Raw genomic sequence first — 25,133 nt, 5'->3', positions numbered from 1 at the left:
TGCACAGCACGCGCCAAACAAAGAAGGAGTCGGGGCAAAATCTGCATCGTACGATTCGTATCATGGCGCGAGGGTACGACCGTGAGGTTCGTAATTGAGCCGAAAGCCCGCGACAAGATACCATGCAGATCGAAAATACGATTTATCTCCCGATAGATCCAGATCCCAGCATACTGGCAGTAGTGGAGAGAAAGTGGAAGACTGGCAACGTCCTCTTCTATGACAACCCATTCCTCCGTCTCAGTGATTGTTGTTCCCGTTCTTTGTGATTCTGGTACTGTTTCTAAAGACTGTAACCGATCGTGGTATGAATCATTCGCCATCGCTGAGCCAAGCCTGCATGAAAGTATAAGCTCTTCGTCTCTTGAATCATGAAGTTTCCTACCGTTGTAGCAGCAAAAGAGATTCAGCCATTGAGATATCCTTTTCCACTTCTGACACTAGTCTTTCGAATGCTTCTCTATCACCTGTCACCCAACGCAAGCGACTTGTCTTGGAGCGCTTGGCGACTGCTTTGGGCAGCGACTCAAACAATAAGACGATTCTTCGAGCCGGGTCCGAAACAAACTGTTTGTGCTCTTCTGGAAGGTCGCAGTAGAGGACTGACAGGGCTTTATGGATATTGTGTAACATTTCCACCCGGGCTGCCGCTCGATCGAGGTCATCAGGACCACGCTTCCATCCGCGGTAGAGGCGGACTGCTTGCACCCCCCCTCCTACCAAGGGGGCAATTGAGAAGGCGAGCCCCAAAGCCTCCATACTAGTAGATAGGAAGCTGGCAAGACTGGTGAACGCTCAAAAGACTCGAGGCACTCTAATGCCAGAACAAAGTCAGGCTGCGTCACTTGCGCAGGAGGTCTTCTCTCCTTTAAGCACATTGTAGGTTGGGCTGCAGTCTTCTTTGTCAACGCCCGTGCCTCTCACTGTGCCCCAGAAGAGGGATAGCCGGACTGTTGATAATGAGGCTGTAATATTGATTCGTCGTCTCCCCGGCCGCTCTCAACCAATCCAAGATCGTTCAGCCGATGCAGGTCGACCGCCTCAGAGAGACAACACCAATGCAGACAGCGCCCACACACATCGGGCAAAATGTCGAGCTGGCGAGTGCATAATATGCGAATGAGTCTCGATTGCAGCTCGTGGGCGTGCCACTCAGCATATTTTGGCGAGGCGCCCGGTTCGACGATGGTTCAGGCAATACGACATGGCCACGTCGAGGTGCTGGCGATACTCATGGGATTGGACTTGCCAAGATGGTTCAATGGTTTTCGAACTGCACAGAATACCTATCCCCCAAAGAGGGTGTCTGCAACTAAGAGCAAATTAATGAAGGGAGGATAGGGAGGGTCGCTGGAAACGGACGAATTCCTCACGCAGGCTGATTGACGAATTCGTGCCGTGAAGCCTTTCGGTGTATTTTGGGTGACCCTGAGAATTTAATTCCATAGCTGATCTTGTGAATCAACAAAGGAGCGGCTGGGTGAATCGTCCTAGCAAGGCAGAGATTGTAGTGAGCAAGGGAGAATCACGAATTATGTTGGTCATGTACTTCTCCGTATGCTGGTGCGACTACGGCGGATCATGAGGGCTCAAGCGTGGCCACACGGGTTTGGTGACAACTCTTCGTACAGTCCCTATATTTATCGGAATACTCTGCTAGTTCTCAGTGCAATAACGTAACCATGTTGGGAATGTGCCCTCTCTATGTATCTGGATTCTACCGAGTCCTCGCTATATTGCGTACTTTGACCATCTTGTCCTGTTGAGGCTCAGCAACGTCTCAGGCACATTATCTTCCAAACAAAACTTCACGTTGGCTCCAGGTCAAAATATCAGATACCCACTGAGACCCGAGTAGCTGATAGCAGGTGAGTCGAGGCAGTTGACTCTCCAGAACAACAGTGAAGCACAGCAAGTCAGAGCAATTTCCCACCACAGTCATATCCCCAGTCGCAAAATGGTTCCCGCTCCCTCCTGACAAAGACTAAACCGAGTCGATTCCTGGCCGAAGATCCGTTTCCGCGGTCTAGAAGAGGTTCATCGGGCTAGTGAGGCGTCGACTCTTGAATTAGAGTTAGCGCTTTCCTACACTAAGCGCCACCCACCTCCATAAAACGGATATCCTCGTTTCCCACCGTGCTGCAAGTATGTCATATGTCGTTAGCCGGCGGACACCGCTAATTTCGCACTATTTAAACGCATGAACTTTCTCCAATCAGCCTTCTTGTCTCGGGGAAGTAGGGCGATCATGCGAATCTCCATTCAGGGTGGGCATAGAATGCCTCTCGACGAAAAGGACGATGGTGCTTCTGTCTCATGCCAATCCCACCATGCATGCCGAAACAGAAGGTCTCTACCAGAGACCGGACCGACGGAAAATCCTGCAGCTTGCCAACTCCGTGTCAACGTCGGCTCCACTTGTTTGGTGGATAGACGCTAACGGCTATGGGGACTCTCAACTAGTGGATGACTACACAGTATAATACCCCAAGGGACTGTACCAAGCAGCTCATCACTATCACACAAATAGAAATCGACAGAGACCCTGGCATCGGAAGCATGGAAAGTCAACCGGTAAAAAACCTTAACTCCTGGACTGTCGCTCGGGGCTTCTCTGCAATGGCTCTTCCATCTGGGAGTCCAGCTGGACCTTTCGATGGCCCACAGATTTGAGGCATGTTCTGCTCTGTTCGACTTCCTCCACTATTCTTCCCTTTCTTTCAGGGGGTTGTCTGAACTGGTGGATAGTGCAACCGCCGCCACGAGTGCACTCGTCTTATGGGCTTCTCAAAGGCCTTGATTCAAATCCAGCGAAATCGCCATGTGGCTGCTGGAGGCTTCGACCTCTTGTCGTACATTCTTCAGCAGAGCTGTACGTACACACGCTTCCTGCTCTTCAGCTGCGAACTTACACCTCTGGCAGTCAAATCCCCGAAACAAAAGTTCAACCTATTCACAACATGGATGCCTGCTTCGAACCTCTCTTAAGCATTGGCCGCCCTACACACAGACTTCTACCGGCAAAATTGACTGCACAGACGCTCATAATGACGACCAACGCCCATGAAAACAACCCGGGCCCACAAGGTGAGGAGACACATATCAGGGGTTTGTATCTACATTCTGACTGCCCTCAGACACCAAAGAGCACCTTAGCCAATTCACTCACCCATGGATCCTCACCCCCAGACGAAGAATGTAAGAGCCTCAGCTATTGTCCCAGCGGTTCCTCTTCGATTCTTGTGGGCCTTTGACTCTTACTGTCACGAGCTCCAGCCAAGCAAAGACGACTAAGTTTGGCATGATCTTTGCTAACGGACTCGGACCCAGAGTCAAAACGACATCGATCAACTTAAACCTCACTCTTGGAAAAAGAAACGGCTACGGCACTGGCACTGGCAACGCGTCGTTAGTTGGCCATGCCGACAGACGAGCACCACCAGAGCTCGTCAAAGGAACAAAATCCCCATCGGACATATCAATAGCGGAGGTGGTTGACGTTGCACAGGGCGTGCGTTGGGCGTTCCGAGACGCAGCCGAGATCACCGAGCCGTCCCCAATCATTGATGGAAACGACCCGAAGCAGTGACAACGCCCACAGAACATCCCAAGTGCAGCAAAACCCTTTGACATCATCAGAGAGACCAAATAGAGATAATGAGAGTGTCACCCTGCGGGGTGTGTCACTTGAGAAGCATAGCTTGATTGTTTGTAGGATTCATCCACCGAAAGGCTTTCGAGCCTATATGGGTCAAGGTCTGGTTTAGGGAGCGTTTGCGTAGTCCCAGTCTCTGCATTTACTCTCTATAGACAAAGATATCCTCGTTACTCATTGGTCTCTGGGCTTACCACGTTCCTCGAACTTGAAAGGCCGACATAAGGCGTCCCATTGATATTCCTAGACTCTTTAACCACAATGTGCATGTCATTTCCTCCCTCCTCTCTCGGTAGCCAAGTTGTATACGCTAGGTTAAGTGTAGTCCTTCTCTTTGATGAATATCGAGTATTTGAAGTTATTGACTCCCCAGGATACTAGACTGAACGAATTGTGTAGGGCTGCGTAGAGGCCACCGGTAGATATAACGACACAGACTGCAATCTAATAGCTAGATGGCAGCCACAAGAGGATTGTCTCGCACAGAAGATTATCCATAGCGCTGGAGGAAGCGTAATAGCGGTTCCAGGGAAAGGTTGGCCGGGCGTGACACATGTGCTGAGGGCGTTTGTACCTCGTTGATGCGACAGAAGGATATTAGGTTCGTTCGTGAATCGCTTTCGGAGGGTGGAATCGCAACAGTCAAACGTTCGAGGATGTATCCTAGTGGACTTAGTGGTAGGAAGGAGTTCAATGTCGAGTCGGTGACATAGTGGTCCATATAGTGCAGTCAAAAATGCATTTCTGTCGCGGTCTCTCAGGACTCGCTGGGGCAGCTTACCGTACCCCAGAGCGAGCTTGAAGCAATATAGCTGTGGGGATGTATCTCGACTTGCTGGTCTAAGATCATCGCGTGATCACCTTCACAGAAACAAACATAGTCTCAACAGCTGTCGGCCGCGCATGTCATTGGAAGGAAGGCATAAGGATACTGGCAGCCTGGTAGCTTGGCTGACGGCTTCTGACGGCGCCACTGAACAGGAACCAGATCCACAGCCTGAGGCAAGAAAGAGGTACTAGAAAGGTAGAAATGGAAGATATACTTGAGAGTGCTATCTGTCGACAAAGAGGAAATGAAACCGCAGCCCTAGCAGTGCACTCGGCCTCGTGCAGGCAAGTCCTGACCAATCAAAGTCTCGAATAGAGCGCCGTCCTCTCAGTACAACACTACTCGGCTGCCAGAACTCGAGACGGCGGGTTTTTCAGTCGCACTGCCACGCTAGTCCTAATATAGTAATTCTCAGCGCGAGTGGATATCAGCCTCTCAACCAATCACAGCCGCGTATCAGCTGCCTGTGGACCCATACCTTCCAAGTGAGCCCATACTTCCTCGAGGATGAGAACTTCACCAGTAGTGGGCCAATGCTGCGGGGTTAGTGTCAGGGAATAACTTGGTGATCAAGCAGTTCAATGTATAGCGACGAAGCGGCAAACAAGGGCCTCGTTATTTCCCGAGGATCAAGCCAACGACTGGCTCAACCGGACACGTACGTATGAAAGAGAGGGTGTGCGATCCATAGCGGGACGCAACAAGAGGATTGATTGATGTATTGTACACTGTGCACGGGCCAGCCGCATCAGTCTAGCGAGACGTCCCAGTGGTCGAATGTGATAGAGGGACGAATTATCCAGGACCAGTAGAACAATACAGTTCAGACAATGAGAGGCACTGTACGGAGTAGTCATCATTACAGATCCGTGTGGCAGGAGGGCATCCGGATCGCGAGTTAAGGAAGCTGGTGTCTTCGATGAGGATATTAGAAAGGACGCTCTGAAGACAGTCGAGAACGAAACACGAACCTAGTGCTTGGCATTGGAAGTTGGAATCTGGGACAAACATACCCACGGCCAAGAGATTACAGGACGGAGAAGAGGTTCGCACATAGCCTGCAAGGCAATGTAAGGAAGGGGGCCTTGGGAGGAACGGATGGAGAAGAACAAGTCGAATATTTATTCGATTGTGATAGCTTCTATCCCTTTGAACTCCGTTGGGTATCATAGCGACAGGGTGCCACGAGAGGAATCCCCTGTTCCGCGTCTCTCTCGTAGATTAGAGCAAAGCAACGGACAAAACCAGTCCCAAAATCCATGAGATTTTCCCAAGGTGCCTTCGCTCATTTCTTTCCTGCTGCCGGCGCCAGCCCCGGCACGTTCGAGTACCTCTCGTCGCGCTCCGTCTTGAAGAGGACCTGGCACCAAAACTCCTTCGCGTCCGCATCCCACCACGTCCAATACCGCCCTTCCCTCCGGTCCACCTCGCGACTCTGCAACTTGAACCCGCACGTCTCGTACGGCTCGGCCGCCACCAGCAGGTACTGGTAGTCCCGGTCTGGATCCTCGACCTTCTGCTCGAAGGCGCTCATGAACCGGACGCGCGGCTGCACGTTGGGCGTGATCTCCGGGTACAGGAGTTGGAAGAGCAGGCCGACCTGCCGCGTGAGGGGATCGCGGATCTTGGTGATCTTGTACCCCGGGCGCCCGATCTTGACCATGTTCTTGCGCACCTGCACGCCCATCATGCCCGCACCCGTGAGGTTGCCGTCCTTCTGCATCTCCTTCTGTTCCCGTGCCGCACGTCGCGCCAGATTCGTCTGGTGTTTCCGACCCTGCGTGTGGGCGAGGTACGAGCCATCGTTCTGGTGCACCGTCAGACAGAGTCTGCACTCGAAGGAACCGACGTGGTTTTTGAAGAAGTAGGGGTCTTTGTCTAGGTCGATGGTTTCGAGCGCAAGCTTGCGCAGCCGTTCACGGCGGTCGGCGTTCGTCGCGGAGTGGGAGGCGACACCGCCGCCCCCGAATTTGGAGCCGGCGCGATTCTGATAGTCCATATTTGGAATGTAGTGGTGGATATTTGAGGCGATCGAGCAGCAAGCGGCGGTTGCACGCTCAAGAGAGTGGCGCAAGAGGCGAGCGCTGAGCTTCGGAAATTGAGGGCGAACTCGACGACAGAAAGGTGGCGGAGATGGAATTCAAGGTAATGGCTGCGTACAGATGGGAATATTTCCTGGATATTTCAGGTAATATGCGCTTGAGAGGAATCTGATAGAATTGGGACCAAAAGATGATCAAGAGAAGTTGGAAGGTTGAGCTAAGAATTTCATTTGCTCAGCCTTGCGCTTCTCCGCAATTCTCTCACAAGGCTGAATAATTCACTCTACGCATTTGATTCCCCTTAGAGGCGTTCGTTCAGAAGCTCTCACGTCGTCTAAGGGAATCAATCTTCTGTCTCAGCTATGTCGGAGTCATTCTATACCTCGTCGCCAACTGGGACTGGGCTGCCCATGGTGCCAATCTCGCCACCGCCTCCGACATCACCGACCAGCGTCGTTGGTGCACCGCCTCCCCCGCCTCCGCCAAAGCCCATATCTCATCTCTCCCAGACTGCCGACCCCAGCCGCTCTGCAACTCCGATTCTTTCGTCGGCACCTGTTACCGCTGGGCCTGCTCCGGCTGTGCCCAACAAAGTCGACTCTCCTCGCCCGCAGCCACCACTGCCGATCGAACAGCATGCAAGAAGCTCCCCTGTTCCGGGCCTGCAGGCGCACTCATCAATACCACCCCAGGAGCCCTACCAACCTATTCCTCCACCGTCCATCTCCGAACGCTGGCTTCCACCAAATGTCGCTAATAAACCTCTCAATGAGCTCCAATCCTTGCTCAATAATCCCTCCCTGGTCGCCAGCCTAGCCTCCCAGCACCCCTCTTATGCCTCTTCACTCGTCCCTTTGGAGAGGGCCATCCAGCAGAACGTTCAGCTCGCCCAGCAAGTTGCCCACATTGAGAGCCAACTGCGCGCCCTGCGTGATGACACTGCTCAGTTGCTCCTAAACCACACAAGTCTGCAGACGCAGTGGCGGAGAAAACAGACCGAGATGGACGATGCTTTGGCACCTTGGGGCCCGAGACAGATGTATCAGCGGTTGGCCTCGAGCATAAACGAGCAGGAAGCGATCTTAAAGGCTATGCAAGAGAGTTTCCTTGAGGGTGGGACTGCTGACAATGCGCATTATGGAGGCACCAACGACGGCAAGGCAAGCGAAAAGGAGGTCACCGAGTGGGTGAGGAGGATAAGAGAAGGTGCAACGACGTTGGAAAAGAGAAGAGAAATGCGAGCACGGTGGGATGAGGGAAGAGTGGGCGGTTGGAGGTGATGATGACTTCTCTTGCCTAAGAATAATGCCTAAGGACTATTTTAATACGCAATACCTCCTGCCTGGACGTCCATCTAACACCCCACGAAGCGACGACACCCTGATATCGAGTCGTTCACAGACCAAAGGCCAACCCAAGACACACCACAGCCCCAAAAATGCTTGAACCTAGTGCCAACCTCACGTCGGTGGTGAATGCACCACTCCCTTGTCCTGTCTGTGCCTTTTTCCCATATGCTGATCGAGACGCTGAGGCAGCATAGCTTGATTCAGCGGCAGCATGGCGAGACATAGATCCAGCCAGTCTTGATTGCTCCCACGCGCTGGTTTGTAATTGTCCATCCCTCTCTTCGCTGGCCCACTTGGACTTTTCCGACGCTGCCCTGGACAACCTTCTGGCCGTATCTGACTCCGCAGCGGCATCCCGAGAGACGGAAGCAATGAGATCCTTGTAACCCTGAATGGAGGCCACCCAGTTGTCAAGACTTTGCTTCTCTGGGTCATTTGTTGTTGCCTCTTTGATGGCGTAGCCGGTCATGGTGGGCGGGGGTGTGATGGTGGCATAGTAATTGGTGACGCTCGCAGGCAGTCGGGCATACCACCGCGGCTTCGAACCGCCAGAGAATTCCTTCGCCAGAGACTCTGCAGCATCGGGATCGTTGAGCATGGCGTCCCTGACTTCAGCCGGCATGGCAGCCTGGATCTCCTCACTGATCTTGGGATCCTGTCGAGCCTCGAGACGATATTCATCAATTGCATTTGAGCCGGCGACGGCGGGCTGCATCAGCTCAATGCTAAGGGCAGTGTCCGCATCGTCTGGGGATCGGAGATAGAGTTCAGGATCGAAAGGCGAACCGCCACCATCCTGGCGAGCCTGCAATTTGACCTCAGGAGAACAATCTTCAAAGGTGACGACACACCGTGCACCAAGGACACACTCTCCAGAATCTGTATCCGCAGTGCAGGAAAGGAAGCTGATTGCATCTTCACAAGCATCGCCAGTGATGGCGAAGCATGCCTGGTCTGTGTTTGCTGCCCTCTTTCGAAGCTCCTCCGGGAGATTGGGATAGGCCAGGATGTCCTGGACCGGAACAGGACTGCGGATTTGGTTGTTGAGCTTTGGGACCCGGGGAATCAGCTCCAAGCCGTCCTCAAGATGTTTGCCCTCCTGCTCTGAGAGAAAGGAGGCGGAGCCAAAAGCCAGCATGGCAGAGAGGAAGACAAGTTTGCTCTGCATCTTGAATGCCGGGTTGATGAGCAGATGTGTGGTTGACTGAGAGACCTAGGGTCTGAAGAGGGTGGAATGGAGAGATAGCGACAGAATGAGCGGATACAGCTGCTAAGAGTTGACGGCACGAGCCCAACAAGCGTGGATACCTGGAAAATGAATGAAAGTTGGGACGGAAACGATGTGAAGAAGAGAAGGATTGCAGAGACAGAACATGAGCTTAAGAGATAGTCAAACAAATGGGAGGCGCCTGCCTCTTGATTGCGCTCTTACCCAGACCTCAGACTTTGGGACGCCATTGAGGGCAGCCACTGTAAACAAGCAACAACGAAGTGTCGAGCCAAGTGTGAAGCATGAAGGGGAGACAAGAATTCGAGCATGTTGAGATTTGTTGACGCAACTGAAAAGACGTGAGACGTGATGCACAACTCTCCGTGGTGTAGAATCCCCGTATATTAGATACACATTGGCTGATGCTGAATGAAGGTCCCCTTTCTCGGACTTTCGGTCAGCTCGGTCAATCGCTCTTCAAGGCTGTCAAGCCGCGCCTGCCTCAGCCGAGTTGGACGTTCGCCCTCAAAGACCGACGACCGAACAGCGAAGGAGCATGTATTTTAACAACCATACAATAAGCATCAGAGTCGAGAAATAGGCATAAAGCAATTATATTTCCACCGTCTATGAGTTGCGGACTCTTTAGCTCGCCCCTGGCCACCAAGGGTCAGACTCTGTAGCTGACATTTACGCGCGTTCTGATTGGCTGCATGGAGGTGCTTCGCCAGTACCTTCAACCTGGAAAGTACCACACAACGACACTTCAAATCCCATAAGCACAGAAGAAAAGGAGAACACTCACAGTCACTTCTTCCAGACCTTTTCGGGGACTCTGTTCAAATACCCATTTCTGAACACGAGTCGACATCTTCGTCCCGCCCTTCCAAACAGCAAAAAGTCAGGGTTGACGGGACTTAACAACAACATGGCACCTGAGAAGTGGTGCTCCGAGATGACTCTCAACTCAAAACCCGCGAGCCAGCAAAGAGAAACACTCCCTACAGCAGCAGACCTCGAAGCCAACCGGCCGCTGTTGTCCAGGACGTCCACCCTCCGAGAGAATTCTTGCGATCATACACCATCCATCTTCCCTTCAGATAAAAGCTCCCAACGACGCCGAAGATGGTTTTGGCCAGACGGGGATTTTCGCATCAACGCGCGAGTCGTATCTGATGCGATACTGGGGCTTTCAGATGGACTCACCGTCCCATTCGCTCTCACCGCCGGTCTGACAGCTCTGGGGGACACAAGGGTGGTCATCCTCGGAGGACTCGCAGAGCTGATCGCGGGAGCAATATCAATGGGGCTCGGAGGATATGTTGGTGCCAAAAGCGAAATGTATGTCCAAACACATGAATCCGCAGCACGACATCGCACGTACTGACCTCAGATAGTGAATCTTTCAACGCCACAGACCGCAACTGTGATCAGCTTCTGCTGCAGGAACCGCAAGCCGCCAGGGACTTTGTCCAGGAGTATTTTCAACATTTTGGACTGTCGGCAGAAGAGACAACACGAGTGGCCGATCACATGGAAGCGTCCGCGCCGGTGCTCAAGGACTTTCTCATGCGAAACCATTTTCAAGCGTCCAAGCCAGACACGGGTCGGCCGTATCTCTCAGCACTTACGCTGGGCATCAGCTATTTCACCGGCGGATTCATCCCATTGATCCCATATTTCATCGTTGCCCGGGACAATGTTCTGGCCGGATTGTGGTGGAGCATTGGCCTCATGGCGGTCGTACTGCTGGTTTTTGGATATGTCAAGACGGGAGTGGTTCGGGGCTGGGCTGGCAAGGAGAATTACCAGGCTTGCACGGGAGGAGCGTTACAAATGCTGGTTGTGGGTGTTATTGCCGCTGGAGCAGCCGTGTGCCTGGTTCGATTTATCAGTGGCGAATGAGCAGTACCCTAGAAGTGCTTTTTCCCGTTCTAGAGGGTTTCCATGCTGCGTAGACATGGTCCCGTCTTGCTATTTGGCGAGATGAAAAAGTCAGATTCACCCTATGAACCTGTGGCCCGTGCATAGAAGTCTGCCGGTCGAATGATAAGAGTGCTGCTGGGGACCGGTGGGTAGCCGGCGACTGACTCGATAGACCCGGTATAACGGCGTGGTGGGTGGGCCTTTGATAGAGTTTTTCAGCAACGGTCGAGTTGGGTTATTCGTGTATACCGAGTGATAGACCTCGGCAAAATAGGACTACTTTGGTATGAAAGGCGTTGAAGGGCAATGATACCCTGGGATGATGGACGAGAATGCGGTGGGTGATGTAGGTGGCGGAAGCGTCGCAGTCGCAGGCGCAGTCGCAGTCAGTGTGGGAAAAGGCGAGAGAAGAGTAAGAAGAGTGAGAATTCGGATCCCGCCCACTTCGTTCCCTTTCCTCCCTCCCGCCGCCCACTCGCCGCTCACCTTTCCTCGGCTGCCTGCACCTTTTCCTTTTCTCGCAACGCTCACACTTCTCGCTATTCTCTTCTCTGTCCACAGTCTCTATCGCCCAACTAAGTTTTTCACTATCCTCGAAGCGAGCTATCATGGCTATATCCCCATTCGCTGGACCAAATATTCAAAGTCTGGGTATGCAAGAGCTCGGGCCTCGCAGGTGGCAGCAACACATGGCAAAGATACCCCGGCTCACGCAACTCATGGTTCAGGAACCCAATTCTGACCAGAGTTACATGCCCTCCAAGTTCATACGAGTCAAACCCCCGGCCCTTACACTTTCACTCGATCCTTCGAGGTTCCCGATGCATCGAACTGCCGTTCTCACATCCCAAGCCCTTGTTCGGTCGGAGAACGCTTCCCACTGCCCGTGACAAGAGGTACGCAGCCAGATTAGTCGATATTGCACATGGTTGAGAATGTTGGGAATACGAAGTATCATCCTGTCTATCCGTTCGACCCATTCCTTCGGCAAGGGCGCGACTATTGATTTTCGGTATGCAAGACTACGGTACTCCGTTAGTTGTCGCCCATCTATACTCCCAACCTCCTCCTTTCATATGGCCCTAGTCAGGTGTGGCTTGCGCGTTGCCTCCATCTCCTTGCTTTGTTTGCTCAATGAGAATAGTGTCAGTCAGTGGCTTTCTTGCTCGGACCCCTCGACCAAAGATGTTTGTCCTCTCGTCTATTGATGCCTCATCCTGTTGACCACCGCTGTCAGTCGGTCGGAGTCATGAATCCCTGCATCTAGCTAGACCTTGTGGCTCTCACCACCCTTGCATGAGAATATGCTTTTTGCCATTCCCGGTTCGCTTTTCCAGCGACCACCTTTGCTTGCTCTACACCGCACCAACTGTGGCGTTCAGAGTTGCTCGACGTTGAGCAGTCAGCAGTGCGACTCATCCTATCGGTGGTCATCCTGCTACAGTTTCTGCACGTTCTGGCGCATCGTGTCGCATTATGACTTTTTCTGGTACAGGGAGAAGACTGATTTTTTCGGCGTTGAGCACCTTTTGGTCAACATGACCCTTGTGACAACTGCCGCTGAGGTTTGAACAAAAATTAAGGTCTGCAGCAACCATCCGACTATGACAGTCTATCGACATGTCGCGTAACACAAACTCCACGCCGCTGGCCGATAGCCCAACAACCACGGGATGGGGTACAATCGACCGGGGCGAGAGCACTCAATTCCCATTTTCCAACACCTAGCAGTCTATCTTGATTTTTTTTTCCTTGCTGCCCTTGGTTGTCTGTCTTCGTTATGCCCCACTCAAAAGATGGTGGGCGGTCGACCGGGAACATCGCTCATCCCTAGTGTAGTCCGGATGTCTGGCCAAAGTAGGCTATTGCCCATCGCACGGACCATGATATATCCTACGCAGCCTTGGTGCCAGAAATTCTAGGATGGAATATACTTTAGCGTCTGCAATCAACCCTCGCATTCGACAGACTGGGCGACCGACAGACGGGACAACGGACAAGATGCAGGTTGCAGAATCCATTCAACACATGGTACCCTTGGGCGAGCATCTTTGCCTAATCGAGAACGTTTAACTACTGGGTAGGGCGATATTGTACCTTGCACCATTCAGTGCCACCTGTATGCACGGCTGACGTCTTGGGATAGAGTCTGCAGTGATATGCGCGAACCTGTCATACTGGGAACCGCTGGCAGCTTGCAGATTTTTTTTGTGGACACCCAGCGGTCTCGTCTCCCTTGCAGGAAACGAATTCACGCCCAGCGCCCTGCCCTGCAAGGAGCTCTAAGCCGCTGGCAAAAAGAAAAAGCTGACACGTTTGCTCTGAGGTCTTCTGGTCGCACCAGATACCACCAGCACATCAGTCCTCAGTGTTCAGACGCAATGGTGGCCGGGATACCAACTTTGTTTTCCTGAGTCGCTAGCCCACTCATTATCCGCTTCCGCTTACACGTGGGCAATTGCAAGCGAGCGAGGAACAACACACCGGGACGGTGGGAAGAGGGTGTGTTGGGATTTCTCCCCGTGCCTGGAGCCTACCTCCCTTCTGCTTAGCTTTACCGGTTCCTCCTGCGGGATTTTTCGGCGACCTGTCTGACAACCCCCAATCGGCGGTCTTTGGTACCTGACCAGGTGGATTGGGCCTGGAATGGGTGTCCTGGCTCCATACCGGAGCGGGTCCTCCAACCAGGATATGCCAAGTTGGGCCCCTTCGTGGCTTGCATTAGACCAGGTACCACCCAAACTCCGGGTTTGCGCTCGGCCTCCTATTTGATGGTCATATTCAGGAACCAGCGAAAACCCAACGATATCATCCACTTGACCGCCAGGGGACTTGTCCACGGCACTGTTTCAAAACGTTTTCGGTCTAGGCTGGTTATGCTTTTGCACTCCCCTGCTCAGTTCTGAAAAATACCAGGATCTGTGACTGACTCCGTAGGGCTCCATTTTGGTCTTGTCCGTGGCGGACAGCGCCAACGCACCTGCGAAAATCTCTGAACGATGGAGGAAGGGAGAAAGGGTCCCATGTCCTGTGGGACTGGGGGCGCTGAGCTTGAACTCCTTCCATGCTCCTGGAGGTTTGTTGATGTGAACGTGGAGTTGTATGTGAAAGTGAACTCTACTTAAGGCGCGTCCTCCCCTCTGTTGTGTGATTTCCTGTTTCCGCAACATCTTGTCAATCCTTCCAACTTCTCCTTATCTGACAGCCTCGAGCAGGTCTCCAATCAGCATCATTCCTTAGCTGAAAAGACCCTTTGTCGAAAGAGAACACCTTTTAGGACACCACTCCTTTTCCATCTATACACAAACAGTCTCAGTGACTCGACTATATCAAAATCAAAATGCAGTTCAAGAACGTTGTCGCTGGCGCAGCCGTGCTGCTTGCCTCTGCCCCTGCTGTCCTGGCGGTGGGATCTGCTACTGTGGTCAACAACTGCGGATACCCCGTCTACTACGCATCTGTCGGCGGCAGCTCCAACCCTAGCATGCAGCCGCTCGAGGGAAGCTACAGCGAATCCTACTCCGAGCAGGGCGTCGGCATCTCGATCAAGCTCGCCCCCAATGCCACCACCTCCGGCCCAATCTCCCAATTCGAGTTCACCTGGGCCAACGGCAAGATCTCGTACGACCTCTCTAACATCAATGGCTACCCATTCTCTACTGGTGGCATGGAGATCGTCCCGTCCATGCAGAACGACCCTAACAACCCAACCTGCGTCGTCGTCGACTGCCCTGCGGGTCAGTCTGTCTGCTCCGCCGCCTACAATGCCCCTGATGATACTCGCACCATGGTCTGCGACCAAGACTCCAACCTGGTCTTGACCATCTGCCCCGGCGGTTCGAGCAAGCGAAGCGTCGCCGTCAGCGAAGGACACATGCACTACCGTGTCCATGCTCGTCATCTGCCCAAGAAGGCATAGACGAATCAACGTCGAACAACCAACCAAGCCACCAGCATATTGCCACTTGCCATGTTTTCCCAGACTCTGTGTGCGCAGCTAGCTCTGCCGCCCTCTACCGACTTTTACACTGCCTGCAAATACGCTCTTTTACGGTATCATCCATGAGTCGACACATGGACATATCAACGCCCCTGCAGGTTTCGTACCCGATCTCGACGATCACCAATCCTTCTTCATCAACTATTTTGTCCCGGCGACAGGTCTCCCGTGGAACACCGGAAAACAACAAATGGCAATATGCGTGGCTACGAAAGCAACAAGTAAACAACAAACTCACGAACTTGCGAATCACGTCATGAAATGACTGATGATCAGCAGCGGCGGCGATGGTGGGCAATGGTGGCTGGCGTTGCAAACTTTCTTTCCTCGATCTTTTTTTGGATTATCGACATGGCTTGAGGATCCTTGATCGGGCAGTTACCAGACGGTGATGTCATGGTCGGACTCATCGCATGTGCAGATGGTGGGAGGAAAAACACTACTGTTATAGAGCATGGATACATCCCGGAGATTATCGAAGTAGCCCAGCAACGGTCCTCAGGACGCTTGCTCTGCACGAGAAAAATCTACAAGGGTATTATTGCATGAATGTTAATAGACTTCGCTTCTTGGGATACCAAATACATAGGGACATATATACAATGGAAACAATGAGCAATCTACACATGACCTGGATACCATTCTTTTCCTACCGTTGAATTGATTCAGCGGTTGTTGACGTTGGAACTCTATGGCACGGGACGACGGCGGTGGTGGTGGTTGTTGAAGATGACGACAATGCACCCAGTGGCGTTGGGTGGCGTTGGGTGGCGCTGACTTAGGCGCTTTGACCCCCTTTTAGCGGCCAGCCACAAACCCAATGGACTCCCCTTTCCCCTGCGTTACTGGATCACCTCCTTTCTCGCTTCTTTTTGCCCGCTGTCAAGCTTTTCGGCTGCCCGAGCTCTTGACTATCATAGCTCCCTTGTCAGGGGGCAGGTGCTTGGCGCTTGTTCCTTGTTCCTTGTTTCCCACGAGCCCCCCTCAACAGGCTTGCATGCTTGTTTGCTCGCTGATCAATGATCGTCAGGAACTGGACCTTCATGCCAGCAGTTTGAAACCGGGTGGCTTGCGTCTCCCCCACCCTATGCGAGGAGGAAGCTAAGGTGAGCTTCCCGGTAGATGGGAAACGGCTATGGCTGTATTGTTCATGAGGAGGCCACATCACACCCCCGTACTCGAAGTGTATATCTTACCGGCAGGTGCATGCATGGACGCATGCTAAACCCGCAGCGACCTTTCTCCCCGGCCTCGGGGATGATGACTACTACTGCGTACTACTGGGTCAGAAGGGGCGGCGGCGGTTCTCCCACGACCTGAAACATGAAACGAGGATAGCTCTAATTTTACACTCGTCGTCAGCGGACTCAACAAAAACCCGAAGCAGACGGGACTCGATCACACTCATCACATCACTGGCCAGCCAGCCAGCCGGGCCTGGAAGGAAGGAAAATTGGACTTATCGTGATCACGTTGGACGGACGCTCTCCTGCGTACTACGAGTTATGCACTCGTCCTCCGGACTCCATACGAGGTACTGTACACTGCCCCCCTAACGAATGCTGTTGTTTCCGGAGATACTGATGGGTGGAAAAAGATGCCGTGTGGAGCGACTCACACATGGGCAAGGGAAATAACCAATTACGAGCAGCAAGAAAACAAAGAAGCAAACAAATCATCAACGGTACGGAGGCACTGTATACTTCGTACCGGGTTTAGCCCTTCTCTTTTTTGGATCCCGGAAAAATTAATTATTAACCACATATTCCAAGACTGAGATGTTGTGTTGTGTGTTTCTGAAACGCGGCTCGGAGAGGGCTAAGATCTCAGGAGAAAGGCAAGGCCAACAGCCCCACCCTTTCGTTACAGATCACACGCACACACAGCTCGCCAACGACGTGGGAATAATAGGAGTACGCAGAACAAGTATGTAGGAGACTGACTTAGATCTAAGCATCGGATTTGTCGATTGCAGAAAGGTCCCGACGGGGTTTTGGTCCGTCCGTCTGATCCTGCTACCGACCGGGTCTTGTTTTGTTTCCATTACCGCAATGCTGGACAGCTGGATTGTGGAGTTTTGGGGGGGGGACTTCTGCAAAGTGAGTGCAAATAATAAACAAACAACCAAATACGAATAGATAATAATAATGGATGGATGAGAATTATGATTTGCATGGACATCCATACCCCTGAGGCTGAGACATTCATGTCCACCCGGTAGGCATACCCCTGTTTTGTGCGCGGGGGCGAGGCTGACTGACAGGCAGGCTCATCGAGCGAGCTCAGCTTCACAGGCATGCGAGGCACCCCACAAGCTAGGTACCTGCCTCGCTGGTACCCATACGCAGGTCCCGGGGCACCGGGTCCCTCATCACTAGCCTAGCCCACTTGGCCCCCAACTCGAATGTGGAAGTTGGACTCTAGAGCCCTAGTAATAGACCAAAACCAAACCAGAATCCTTCAGCCTCATCCTACACGCAGTGAATATTGACCTCCGTCTATTATTATCGTTATTATCTGGAAAACATGAGTCTGATGCACTCGTAGTCCTCGTCCTCATCTTGTTGAGCCACGGTCTCGCTCCATTCATTTGAATGCTCGAAGCAGACTTCGACAGGTTCTCTTCTTTCTCCACGTCGTGCCGGAGCCGTTGGGAACCAAACAAAGTAAATCACAAGCAAGTGATGCCAGACTCGACTCGACGTCGGACGGCTAAGGTCGATTGTCAGTACGGAGTAGTAGTAATCGGCCACGAAGGAACCTTTCTACTGCGTACTCAAGCCTTGTAAGCCTCGACGTCAGAAAAGGAATTTGGTGATCCACCAATTTCGGGGTACGAGCCAGGTAAGGGCAGGTATTCCCGAGGCGCTGAAGATTAAATTCGGAAAAGGGCCGTGATTAGAGTGAAAACATACCTCGAGCTCGTGAGCTGGTGATACTATGGGCAATGGTTTCTCAGATGGACGTTCCAAGGTGGTATCTGGAAGACCTGACTCTTGCGAATGGAATATCCGGATAATTTATCAATATAGCCAGGCTGAGCCGCATTCCAGGTCTCAAGTTGTCAGCCTTGTTGGCATGCTCCTACCACACTGCCTGCACCTCAGAATCTGGTTATACAAGCGGAAAACCTCTCTCGTAGGAGGAACGAACAACGGAACGTCCTGATCAGCAGCCTCAATGTTTCATGATATTTGTAAGTCCGAAGTTCATATTTCTGCGTGGCGATATTATCGTCCACCCCATCAAAGGTCTGTAAATCATGAATTCTGGCTGTTCATAGCTGTCTCCTACACAGAAAAACTACCCAGCCAACAGGAGTCAAATTTCCAGTGCGATCTCGAGCATAGCTACGTACACGTTCCCATTCATGTCCCAATGTCACTTACCAGCAGTGAAGAAGCCACCACCATCGTCAGCCTGGGAACAAACTCCTGCACAGTAGCTGGCTAGCTATGGATCTGAAGGCAAAGGATCTTGGTGCCCGGTCGAGTCCAACCACGATCGGCGAGACATGTACAAGTAGGCACAGCATTCGCGAAACCATCATTGTATGACTGCCTGATCCACCAAAGTCATAGTCACATAAGTAAAGCCGCGATGGCCAAGGGCCTGTCCATTCATCAAGCCGTGGATGTAACACTCCCCGACAAGGACGTAGCCGCTGCCTGCCCTCCGAACAATATGAGGTGTCGATGCGCCGGCGAAGATGCAGACTTCATCCGTCGGCTTGCTCCAGGCCGGTACCAGTCCCACGTATCCATCGCGTGTGACGGCAAACCGCCTGCCGCCGAGCTGCGCCGTTTGCGCGGTCGCGAACGCGTCGGATTCGACGTCCAGCCGTGCAAACTGGTGCATGTCGATATATCGACCGGCCCGACGGTCCAGGGCCAAGCGGAGGTAGTCACACCACGCTCGATAACTCTGACCGTACGACGCGTCGGCCGTCTTCCCCAAATGCGACATGTTCCCGATTCGCGTCCTCCACTGTGCCTCTTCCACCGTTTCTCCCGTCGGGTAGTAGTGGAGGTTGCCAGCGAGATCTCTGCACTCCTTGTCCCAACGAGGGTAGGTGTTGAGCGCTTCCTCTTCAGAATTCGTGGGATTCAGGACACTGCTCAGCCTGGAGACATAGCTCACGATACAACCCGACAGCACCAGCTCTCCACCGGAGCACTGTGGGGTGAATGTTTCGCCTATGCCGGAAGCAGCATGGGTAGGATGAACGTAGAACGGAATTCCCGCCATGACAGCACCGGCATCAAAACTCCAGTCGGGGACCCAGCTCGGTAGTCCCAGGATGCGTTTCGGGTGGCGCACTTGACTCAACATCTCGAAAACCTGGTGGTTGCTCACCATCGTTTCGGCGACGCCTCGGAACACGTCGGCGACAGGACGATATTGCTGTCGATATTCCACATGTCGGTGGAATTTCCACCCGTCCCGCGCCAGACCGAGCAAGGCAAAGACCTTGTCTCGTGGCAGCGTGGCGCCAAAGTTCTTGGTGGCCCGCAGAAGGCTGACCATCGCCAGCTTGGAACCCTTCTGAACACTTTGTCTCAAGTTGAACATGACTGCAAAATTGGTCACGGTGTCAACGCCGCTGAGTTCGGGGACTTCTCGATGCAGGGGCAATCCGAATTCTTGGCACATGTGGTACAGTGACTCGAAGACTTTCCACTCGACCCCGTAGGCACCGCAGGATACCATCACTCGGGGCGCAAGGGCAAGTTCTTGAGCAATCCACGCGCGCGAAAACCATGGGCGTCTGAGTAATCGGCTGAGAGCATACCACTTGGCGTCATGCTTGGATGGAAGTCCCAGTCTTGAAGGATCGTCGAAATTGAGACGACTCACGTTGGCCGGGTACATTGATTGCAACTTGTTGGCCAGGTCGACGACAAATTGCATGGCTAGGTCGCTGTCGCTCGACCTCTCACCCAACCAAGCGTGAACCAGTTGTGCCTTCTGGTAGATCTGGTCCATCATCTTCACCTGCTCGGTTTTTTCTTCTTCATCTCCTTGGTTGATGCAGAGCGCGTCAGCCCAAATGACCAGGTTCGAGGGCTTGCCCTGGCGGCGCAGTTCTCTGAACGCCACATAAAGACTGTCAGGGACTTCGATATCGACTCCGTTGCACCTGATTTGCCGTGTCCGCTGGTCGTCGCCCCAGCAATATGAAAGTGCATCATATATGGGATTGGCGTCGAGCGAGACGTGCTTCAGATGGCCACGAATGGGGGCGTCGAAGGGTTCATCCAACAAAGTAAACACCCGGATCTCACGGGCAGAGGCGAGCGGTCTGTAAGAGTATGGCGGCATGTCGTCCAGTACATTCACGGGCCTTTCGAAGAATGGGGCTGAGGGTCACAGACGAAGAAGAATGCAGGAGGGGTGACGGGCTTGTCAAATATATACTCTAGCTCGTCCGACTCCAGGCGGATTGGACGCATCGCCGATCGCTTGTCTGATACGAGTCTCTGGGTTTAGATTTTCCGCCACGAAAGGACCAAGGGATAGTCGCTTAGTCGTTGTTCGAAGCCGTAGCCACTCCGACACAAGCACCAGGATGGCTGTGGTTGGTGCCGTCAGGCTGATTTACATCCTGGACTTTCCAGATAGGAACTAGGTGTCCACAGCGCTCTGCCTGGCATATAAATCCGCCTCGACTGGACTAGCACAGGGCTTCGAAATCAGACAATCGGTCCCTTTTTTTTTGGCGAGAATTCAGACATTGCACCAGAGATATCGTACATACCAGTGTTGTTCGGAGGCCAATTCCTGAACGCACGGGCTAGCTCCAGCCTAGGAGGAAGCTAGAGTGGATATCTAAGTTCAGTCTCTGGTTAGCGACAAAAGTTGATTTGGCTGTCGACATTTCGTGTATAGATACTTGTCCTTGAATGGCAGAGTCATCTTTCAGCTGAACGACTAGTCTCACCGGTTAGAAAGTACCCCCTTCACGGGTATCTACCAGGTACTATCGCAGGCTGTTTCGAGCTTGTTGGCGGAGAATCATACTCAGACAGCAACGGACTCACCGTTAGGATCCTGAAATTTCAGGAAAACTAGACTATCCGGGCCAGGCTGCGAAAGACCGATCAGTGGACGCAGGAGGGAACCTTGGTCGTGGTTGAAATATCTCCTCGAGTAGGTAGAGTTGTTCGCGTAAGCAGGGAACCGTTCTCGCAAGTCTGACACTCACAGGCTTGCAATCAGACCTGCATGGAGGCTTTCCCGAATAGTCATGGTGCATGATCAAGTCTGCCAAGATGGATGTGAAGGGCGCCAGTTGAGGAATGCACGATCAGGCTGATGGGTGCTTTCGGACACGAGTCAGAGGGCACAGAGAGGCTGAGCTAACTCCCAAAGCCCCTTGAGCGGCTAAGAAAGGAAACAACCCCATGCCCCTATCACCGAATTCCGTCCGTCTCTTTTCGACCACTAGGAACACCACTCTGGATTAGTCGATAAAGAGACACTTGAAGATACGGCTGGACAACGAAGCATCGCAGTTGATTTTGAAGTGAAGTTATGGAACCTCATCACGTAAGCAAGAACGGGTCCCCACGTGACACATCTCCCGCGCGCAACTCTTTTCAACTCTAAAAGTTGCTTCCGCCTTCCTTCATTTTACATTTTGTCATGCACACGCCTCTTGCAAAACATCTACCCTCCTCAGGACTCACTCGATATCTTGGCCGTCCCAGATCCATCTTCTAATTTCGTGTCTCGATATCGAACAACAAACATGTCTTCCGGACAAGCCTACCAACCCCCCACCCAATCCAGCGGCTTCGCGACCGGGTACGCCGCAGGCGACGCCTCCGCCGGTCCGCTGGTCCAGTACGTGTGCGGCGAGTGCAACACCAAAGTGAGTCTGGGAAGAGGCGACGTCATACGGTGCAGCATGTGTGGGCACCGAGTGCTGTACAAGGAGAGAACGAAGCGGTAAGTCATTGTGGCCAGTGGCCCTGGTCTGGGCGGGTGGCTGATAACGATGACATCCAGGATGGTGCAGTTTGAGGCGCGATGAACGACGATTATCCAGCCTTCGATCCCATGCCCTGCCGATAGATACGAAACATACCCCGTGCGCGACGTCGGCGACGACTGCAGACGGTAATACAAAATGGCTTTTCTTGATTATGGTTTCTTGCATAGCCCAGGCGTTCTTAGGTTGGCTTCGCAAACGGGTGGCACTGCCTAACGAGCGGATAGATACGTGCATGGAGATACAGAATATTATGACTTCAGAACGAGTCCAATCCAGACAAGATGACATACAAGTTAACATTTGCTCTTTTGGAGGCCCCTCCGTTCCGTTCTATGCGCAATTGGTGAACTCTATGAACTTTTCAAACTCCTGCAGCGCTCTTCCGCTCTCTATGCACCATCGGGCCTTCTTGACGCCTTCTTTCCATCTTCCGCCCGCGGGCCCTCGCTCCGTGATGACTTCGCCGCTTTCACAGGTATCAGCGTCACAGACACCGCTCACGACCAACAACGCCGCGATATTCATCAGCACAAAGTGCAGGATTGGGTCGTCGGGAGGTCTTTCATTGCGCAGGATGCTCATCAACACGGCAGCATTCTGCTTCGGCAGACCGCCACCCCCGACCTGCGACAGTGGGTGTGCAGGCAGCCCAAAGTCGGCAGGCTCGAGCTCGAATCTCTCCACCCTTGAAATGTATCTGGGCGGCGCCTCGTCGTCGCTGGTATCATCATCCTCCTCATTCCGATCGCCCCGGTACTCTGGATTCTCGGCTTCTCTCAGCAGCCAACAATTCGTCTTGCCCGCACAACTGATCTCGTCGAGATCTTCCTGCCCGCACACCACGAGGGCCTTGGTCGCCCCGGACAGTTGCAGCGCCTGCGCGAAGACGGGGCCCAGCTCTTGATATGCGACGCCTACTACTCGAGCTTCGATATGTGCCTCCACCGGGTTGGCAAGTGGGCCCATTAAGTTGAAGATGGTCCTCAGCCCAAGTTCTCTCCGTACGGTCGCGGCGTATTTCATGCCGGGGTGGAAATTCGGCGCGTAAAGGAATGTGTAGTTTGTATGCTCGTACGCCTCTGGCAACTGCTCCGCACTCAGCGCCTCTATCTTAGGCGCCTGGGGCACGATCGCATTCAGCACATCTGCTGACCCAGACATGGAGGTCTGCGCTCTGTTGCCATGCTTGGCCATCATGAGGAGCGGCGACGCAATGATCGAGGCCGTCGTCGAGATGTTGAACGTCGAGTGCGAATCTCCACCAGTGCCCACGATATCGCACAGTCCACCCCTGTAACCGCCCACAGCTATCCCCCCGCGCCTCCTCTTCTTCCGCACGACCTCTCTCAATTTTTGCTTATCCACCTGCACCGCGGCGTCGCGCATGCTTGCGGCGCATTTTGCAATCACATCCGGGTGTCGATCTTTGCCCGTCGAGTGCAGGAGCGTGAGCAGGGCTGCGAGCTGCGTGGGGTTGAGTTGGTTATCGAAGGTGCGGGAGAAGGCCAGCGCAATGTCGTCGGCATTGACGCTGTTGTCGTGAGGTGGAGGGGCCGACAGCTTTTTCAGCAGCGGGGCGATCGAGACGTACTTTGGGAGAGCAGACGTCATTGTGTAGTCTGAACACAGGGCAGACACAAACACAGAGGAAAGAAGAAGGAGAATCAGCAGAAGACAATGCTGAAACCGTATTGCGTTGTTCTGGGAGATTCTCAGCTTGTAGGCATTGGTACAGGGTACCTTACGCCGCAGGGTGGTGAGTCAAAAGCGTATGCATGCATGTGGCTGCGGGGCACACAAATTGCTTTGCTGCTGTGGAGAAACAGCGACATCACTGAGTGGGAGAGAGAGAGAATCCCCTGTCGGCTTGGCAGGGCAGCTGGTAAGGGACTTAGTCTGTGGCCCGACCTTGTCCTTCTGGCTATGCAGGGTTGCAGGTATGTGATAATGAATACTTGGTCAGGCCTCGGAGCGGCACAGGAGTGTATAGAGCCCTGCAGAGGAATAATATCTGATGTACCCATTCAGCCCACCAGCTTCTACAGTTTGTGAACCTGCAGGTGCATAGCATATGATATGTGCCGCGGAGGCCTCGGGATAGAGAACCACGAGATTTATTGTTTATCAGCCTACAAAGCCAGTCAGGACAGCTTCTTTCATGCCATTCCCTGCACTGCTGTGTTTGAAGCAGGATTTGACCGTCAAGTCTCGTTTATGACACATTAATCAACCTACAGAATCCAATATCATCCTCAATGAAGACAATGGCGACGGTCGGTCCAGACCCAGAGCAGGTCGTCACCCTTCGCACCAGCGGTAGAGTCGCTATCATAACACTCAATAACCCCCAGAAGCTCAATGCGATGAGGCAACAGGATACATTCCGCCTATCTTGTCTTCTACGTCAGGTAGCAGCCATGGACGAAATCACAGTGACCGTCGTCACGGGGAAAGGTCGGTTCTTCTGCGCTGGGGGCGATGTGACGTCCCGACGGCCGGGAATGGACAACGACCACAGAAAGGAGACACATGAGCTCCGCGACCAGGTTCTCCGCAGCTTCGTGGCCAACACATTCGATGCCACTTATTCGTTCAGCATGCATCCGAAGATCCTGATAGTCGCACTCAATGGGCCAGTCGTCGGACTCCATGCGGGTCTTGTAGGCTACGCCGACTTTGTGTATGCGGCGCCGCATGCCTACCTCCTCGCTCCGTTTGCGAGTCTGGGCCTGGTCGCCGAGGGTGGTGCGAGTGTCGGGCTCGTCCAACGGCTTGGACTGCCCCTTGCCATCGAGGCACTCCTCACATCGCGCAAGATACCCTGCAAAACGCTCCTTCAATGTGGATTCATCAACAAGATCTTCTGCGGAAGAGACGACTCTGACTCGGATGGCTTTCTGGAGCAAGTTCTCGCAGAGGTGAATGAAAGGTTTGCGGAGCACGTGAACCATGAAAGCGTCTTGAAGATCAAGGCCTTGATCCGCCGGCCGGTCTTGGACATAATAGATGCCCAAACTTTGCGAGAGGTCGCTGATGGCATGCAGAGGTTTGTCGATGGTGCGCCCCAGATGGAATTCAAAAGCGTTGCTGAGGGCCGCAAGAGGCATAAACTTTGAGGCCCCAGA

General features: G+C 53.1%; 10 protein-coding genes across 10 annotated transcripts; 6 read left to right on the top strand and 4 right to left on the bottom strand.

Annotated features, from left to right (window-relative positions):
- Positions 1-3,047: 3,047 nt before the first annotated feature.
- On the top strand, positions 3,048-3,589 carry AYL99_05816 (hypothetical protein; the record flags this gene model as incomplete). The annotated part of the gene is made up of 3 exons (XM_018837328.1): positions 3,048-3,087; positions 3,138-3,198; positions 3,331-3,589. 3 exons carry the CDS (start codon positions 3,048-3,050, stop codon positions 3,587-3,589), a joined length of 360 nt encoding a protein of 119 aa, XP_018694181.1.
- A 2,180-nt stretch (positions 3,590-5,769) lies between these two features.
- AYL99_05815 (hypothetical protein) lies at positions 5,770-6,483 on the bottom strand (the record flags this gene model as incomplete). The annotated part of the gene is made up of 1 exon (XM_018837327.1): positions 5,770-6,483. The coding sequence occupies one exon, from the start codon at positions 6,481-6,483 to the stop codon at positions 5,770-5,772; it is 714 nt and encodes a 237-aa protein (XP_018694180.1).
- A 405-nt stretch (positions 6,484-6,888) lies between these two features.
- AYL99_05814 (hypothetical protein) lies at positions 6,889-7,806 on the top strand (the record flags this gene model as incomplete). The annotated part of the gene is made up of 1 exon (XM_018837326.1): positions 6,889-7,806. The coding sequence occupies one exon, from the start codon at positions 6,889-6,891 to the stop codon at positions 7,804-7,806; it is 918 nt and encodes a 305-aa protein (XP_018694179.1).
- Positions 7,807-7,921: 115 nt separating this feature from the next.
- On the bottom strand, positions 7,922-9,043 carry AYL99_05813 (hypothetical protein; the record flags this gene model as incomplete). Its single annotated transcript, XM_018837325.1, has 1 exon — positions 7,922-9,043. One exon carries the CDS (start codon positions 9,041-9,043, stop codon positions 7,922-7,924), a length of 1,122 nt encoding a protein of 373 aa, XP_018694178.1.
- A 970-nt stretch (positions 9,044-10,013) lies between these two features.
- On the top strand, positions 10,014-10,990 carry AYL99_05812 (hypothetical protein; the record flags this gene model as incomplete). The annotated part of the gene is made up of 2 exons (XM_018837324.1): positions 10,014-10,426; positions 10,483-10,990. 2 exons carry the CDS (start codon positions 10,014-10,016, stop codon positions 10,988-10,990), a joined length of 921 nt encoding a protein of 306 aa, XP_018694177.1.
- A 3,361-nt stretch (positions 10,991-14,351) lies between these two features.
- Positions 14,352-14,930, top strand: AYL99_05811 (hypothetical protein; the record flags this gene model as incomplete). The annotated part of the gene is made up of 1 exon (XM_018837323.1): positions 14,352-14,930. The coding sequence occupies one exon, from the start codon at positions 14,352-14,354 to the stop codon at positions 14,928-14,930; it is 579 nt and encodes a 192-aa protein (XP_018694176.1).
- Positions 14,931-18,557: 3,627 nt separating this feature from the next.
- Positions 18,558-20,333, bottom strand: AYL99_05810 (hypothetical protein; the record flags this gene model as incomplete). Its single annotated transcript, XM_018837322.1, has 1 exon — positions 18,558-20,333. The coding sequence occupies one exon, from the start codon at positions 20,331-20,333 to the stop codon at positions 18,558-18,560; it is 1,776 nt and encodes a 591-aa protein (XP_018694175.1).
- A 1,429-nt stretch (positions 20,334-21,762) lies between these two features.
- AYL99_05809 (DNA-directed RNA polymerase II subunit K) lies at positions 21,763-22,047 on the top strand (the record flags this gene model as incomplete). Its single annotated transcript, XM_018837321.1, has 2 exons — positions 21,763-21,962; positions 22,023-22,047. The coding sequence occupies 2 exons, from the start codon at positions 21,763-21,765 to the stop codon at positions 22,045-22,047; spliced, it is 225 nt and encodes a 74-aa protein (XP_018694174.1).
- Positions 22,048-22,338: 291 nt separating this feature from the next.
- AYL99_05808 (anthranilate phosphoribosyltransferase) lies at positions 22,339-23,619 on the bottom strand (the record flags this gene model as incomplete). The annotated part of the gene is made up of 1 exon (XM_018837320.1): positions 22,339-23,619. One exon carries the CDS (start codon positions 23,617-23,619, stop codon positions 22,339-22,341), a length of 1,281 nt encoding a protein of 426 aa, XP_018694173.1.
- Positions 23,620-24,272: 653 nt separating this feature from the next.
- On the top strand, positions 24,273-25,124 carry AYL99_05807 (hypothetical protein; the record flags this gene model as incomplete). The annotated part of the gene is made up of 1 exon (XM_018837319.1): positions 24,273-25,124. The coding sequence occupies one exon, from the start codon at positions 24,273-24,275 to the stop codon at positions 25,122-25,124; it is 852 nt and encodes a 283-aa protein (XP_018694172.1).
- Positions 25,125-25,133: the final 9 nt, after the last annotated feature.

This window comes from Fonsecaea erecta (genome assembly GCF_001651985.1).
Source record: "Fonsecaea erecta strain CBS 125763 chromosome Unknown Scaff4, whole genome shotgun sequence".
NCBI lineage: Eukaryota > Fungi > Ascomycota > Eurotiomycetes > Chaetothyriales > Herpotrichiellaceae > Fonsecaea > Fonsecaea erecta.
The sequence above is the reverse complement of the archived record's forward strand: the minus strand, read 5'-3'. Positions and strand labels throughout refer to the sequence as shown.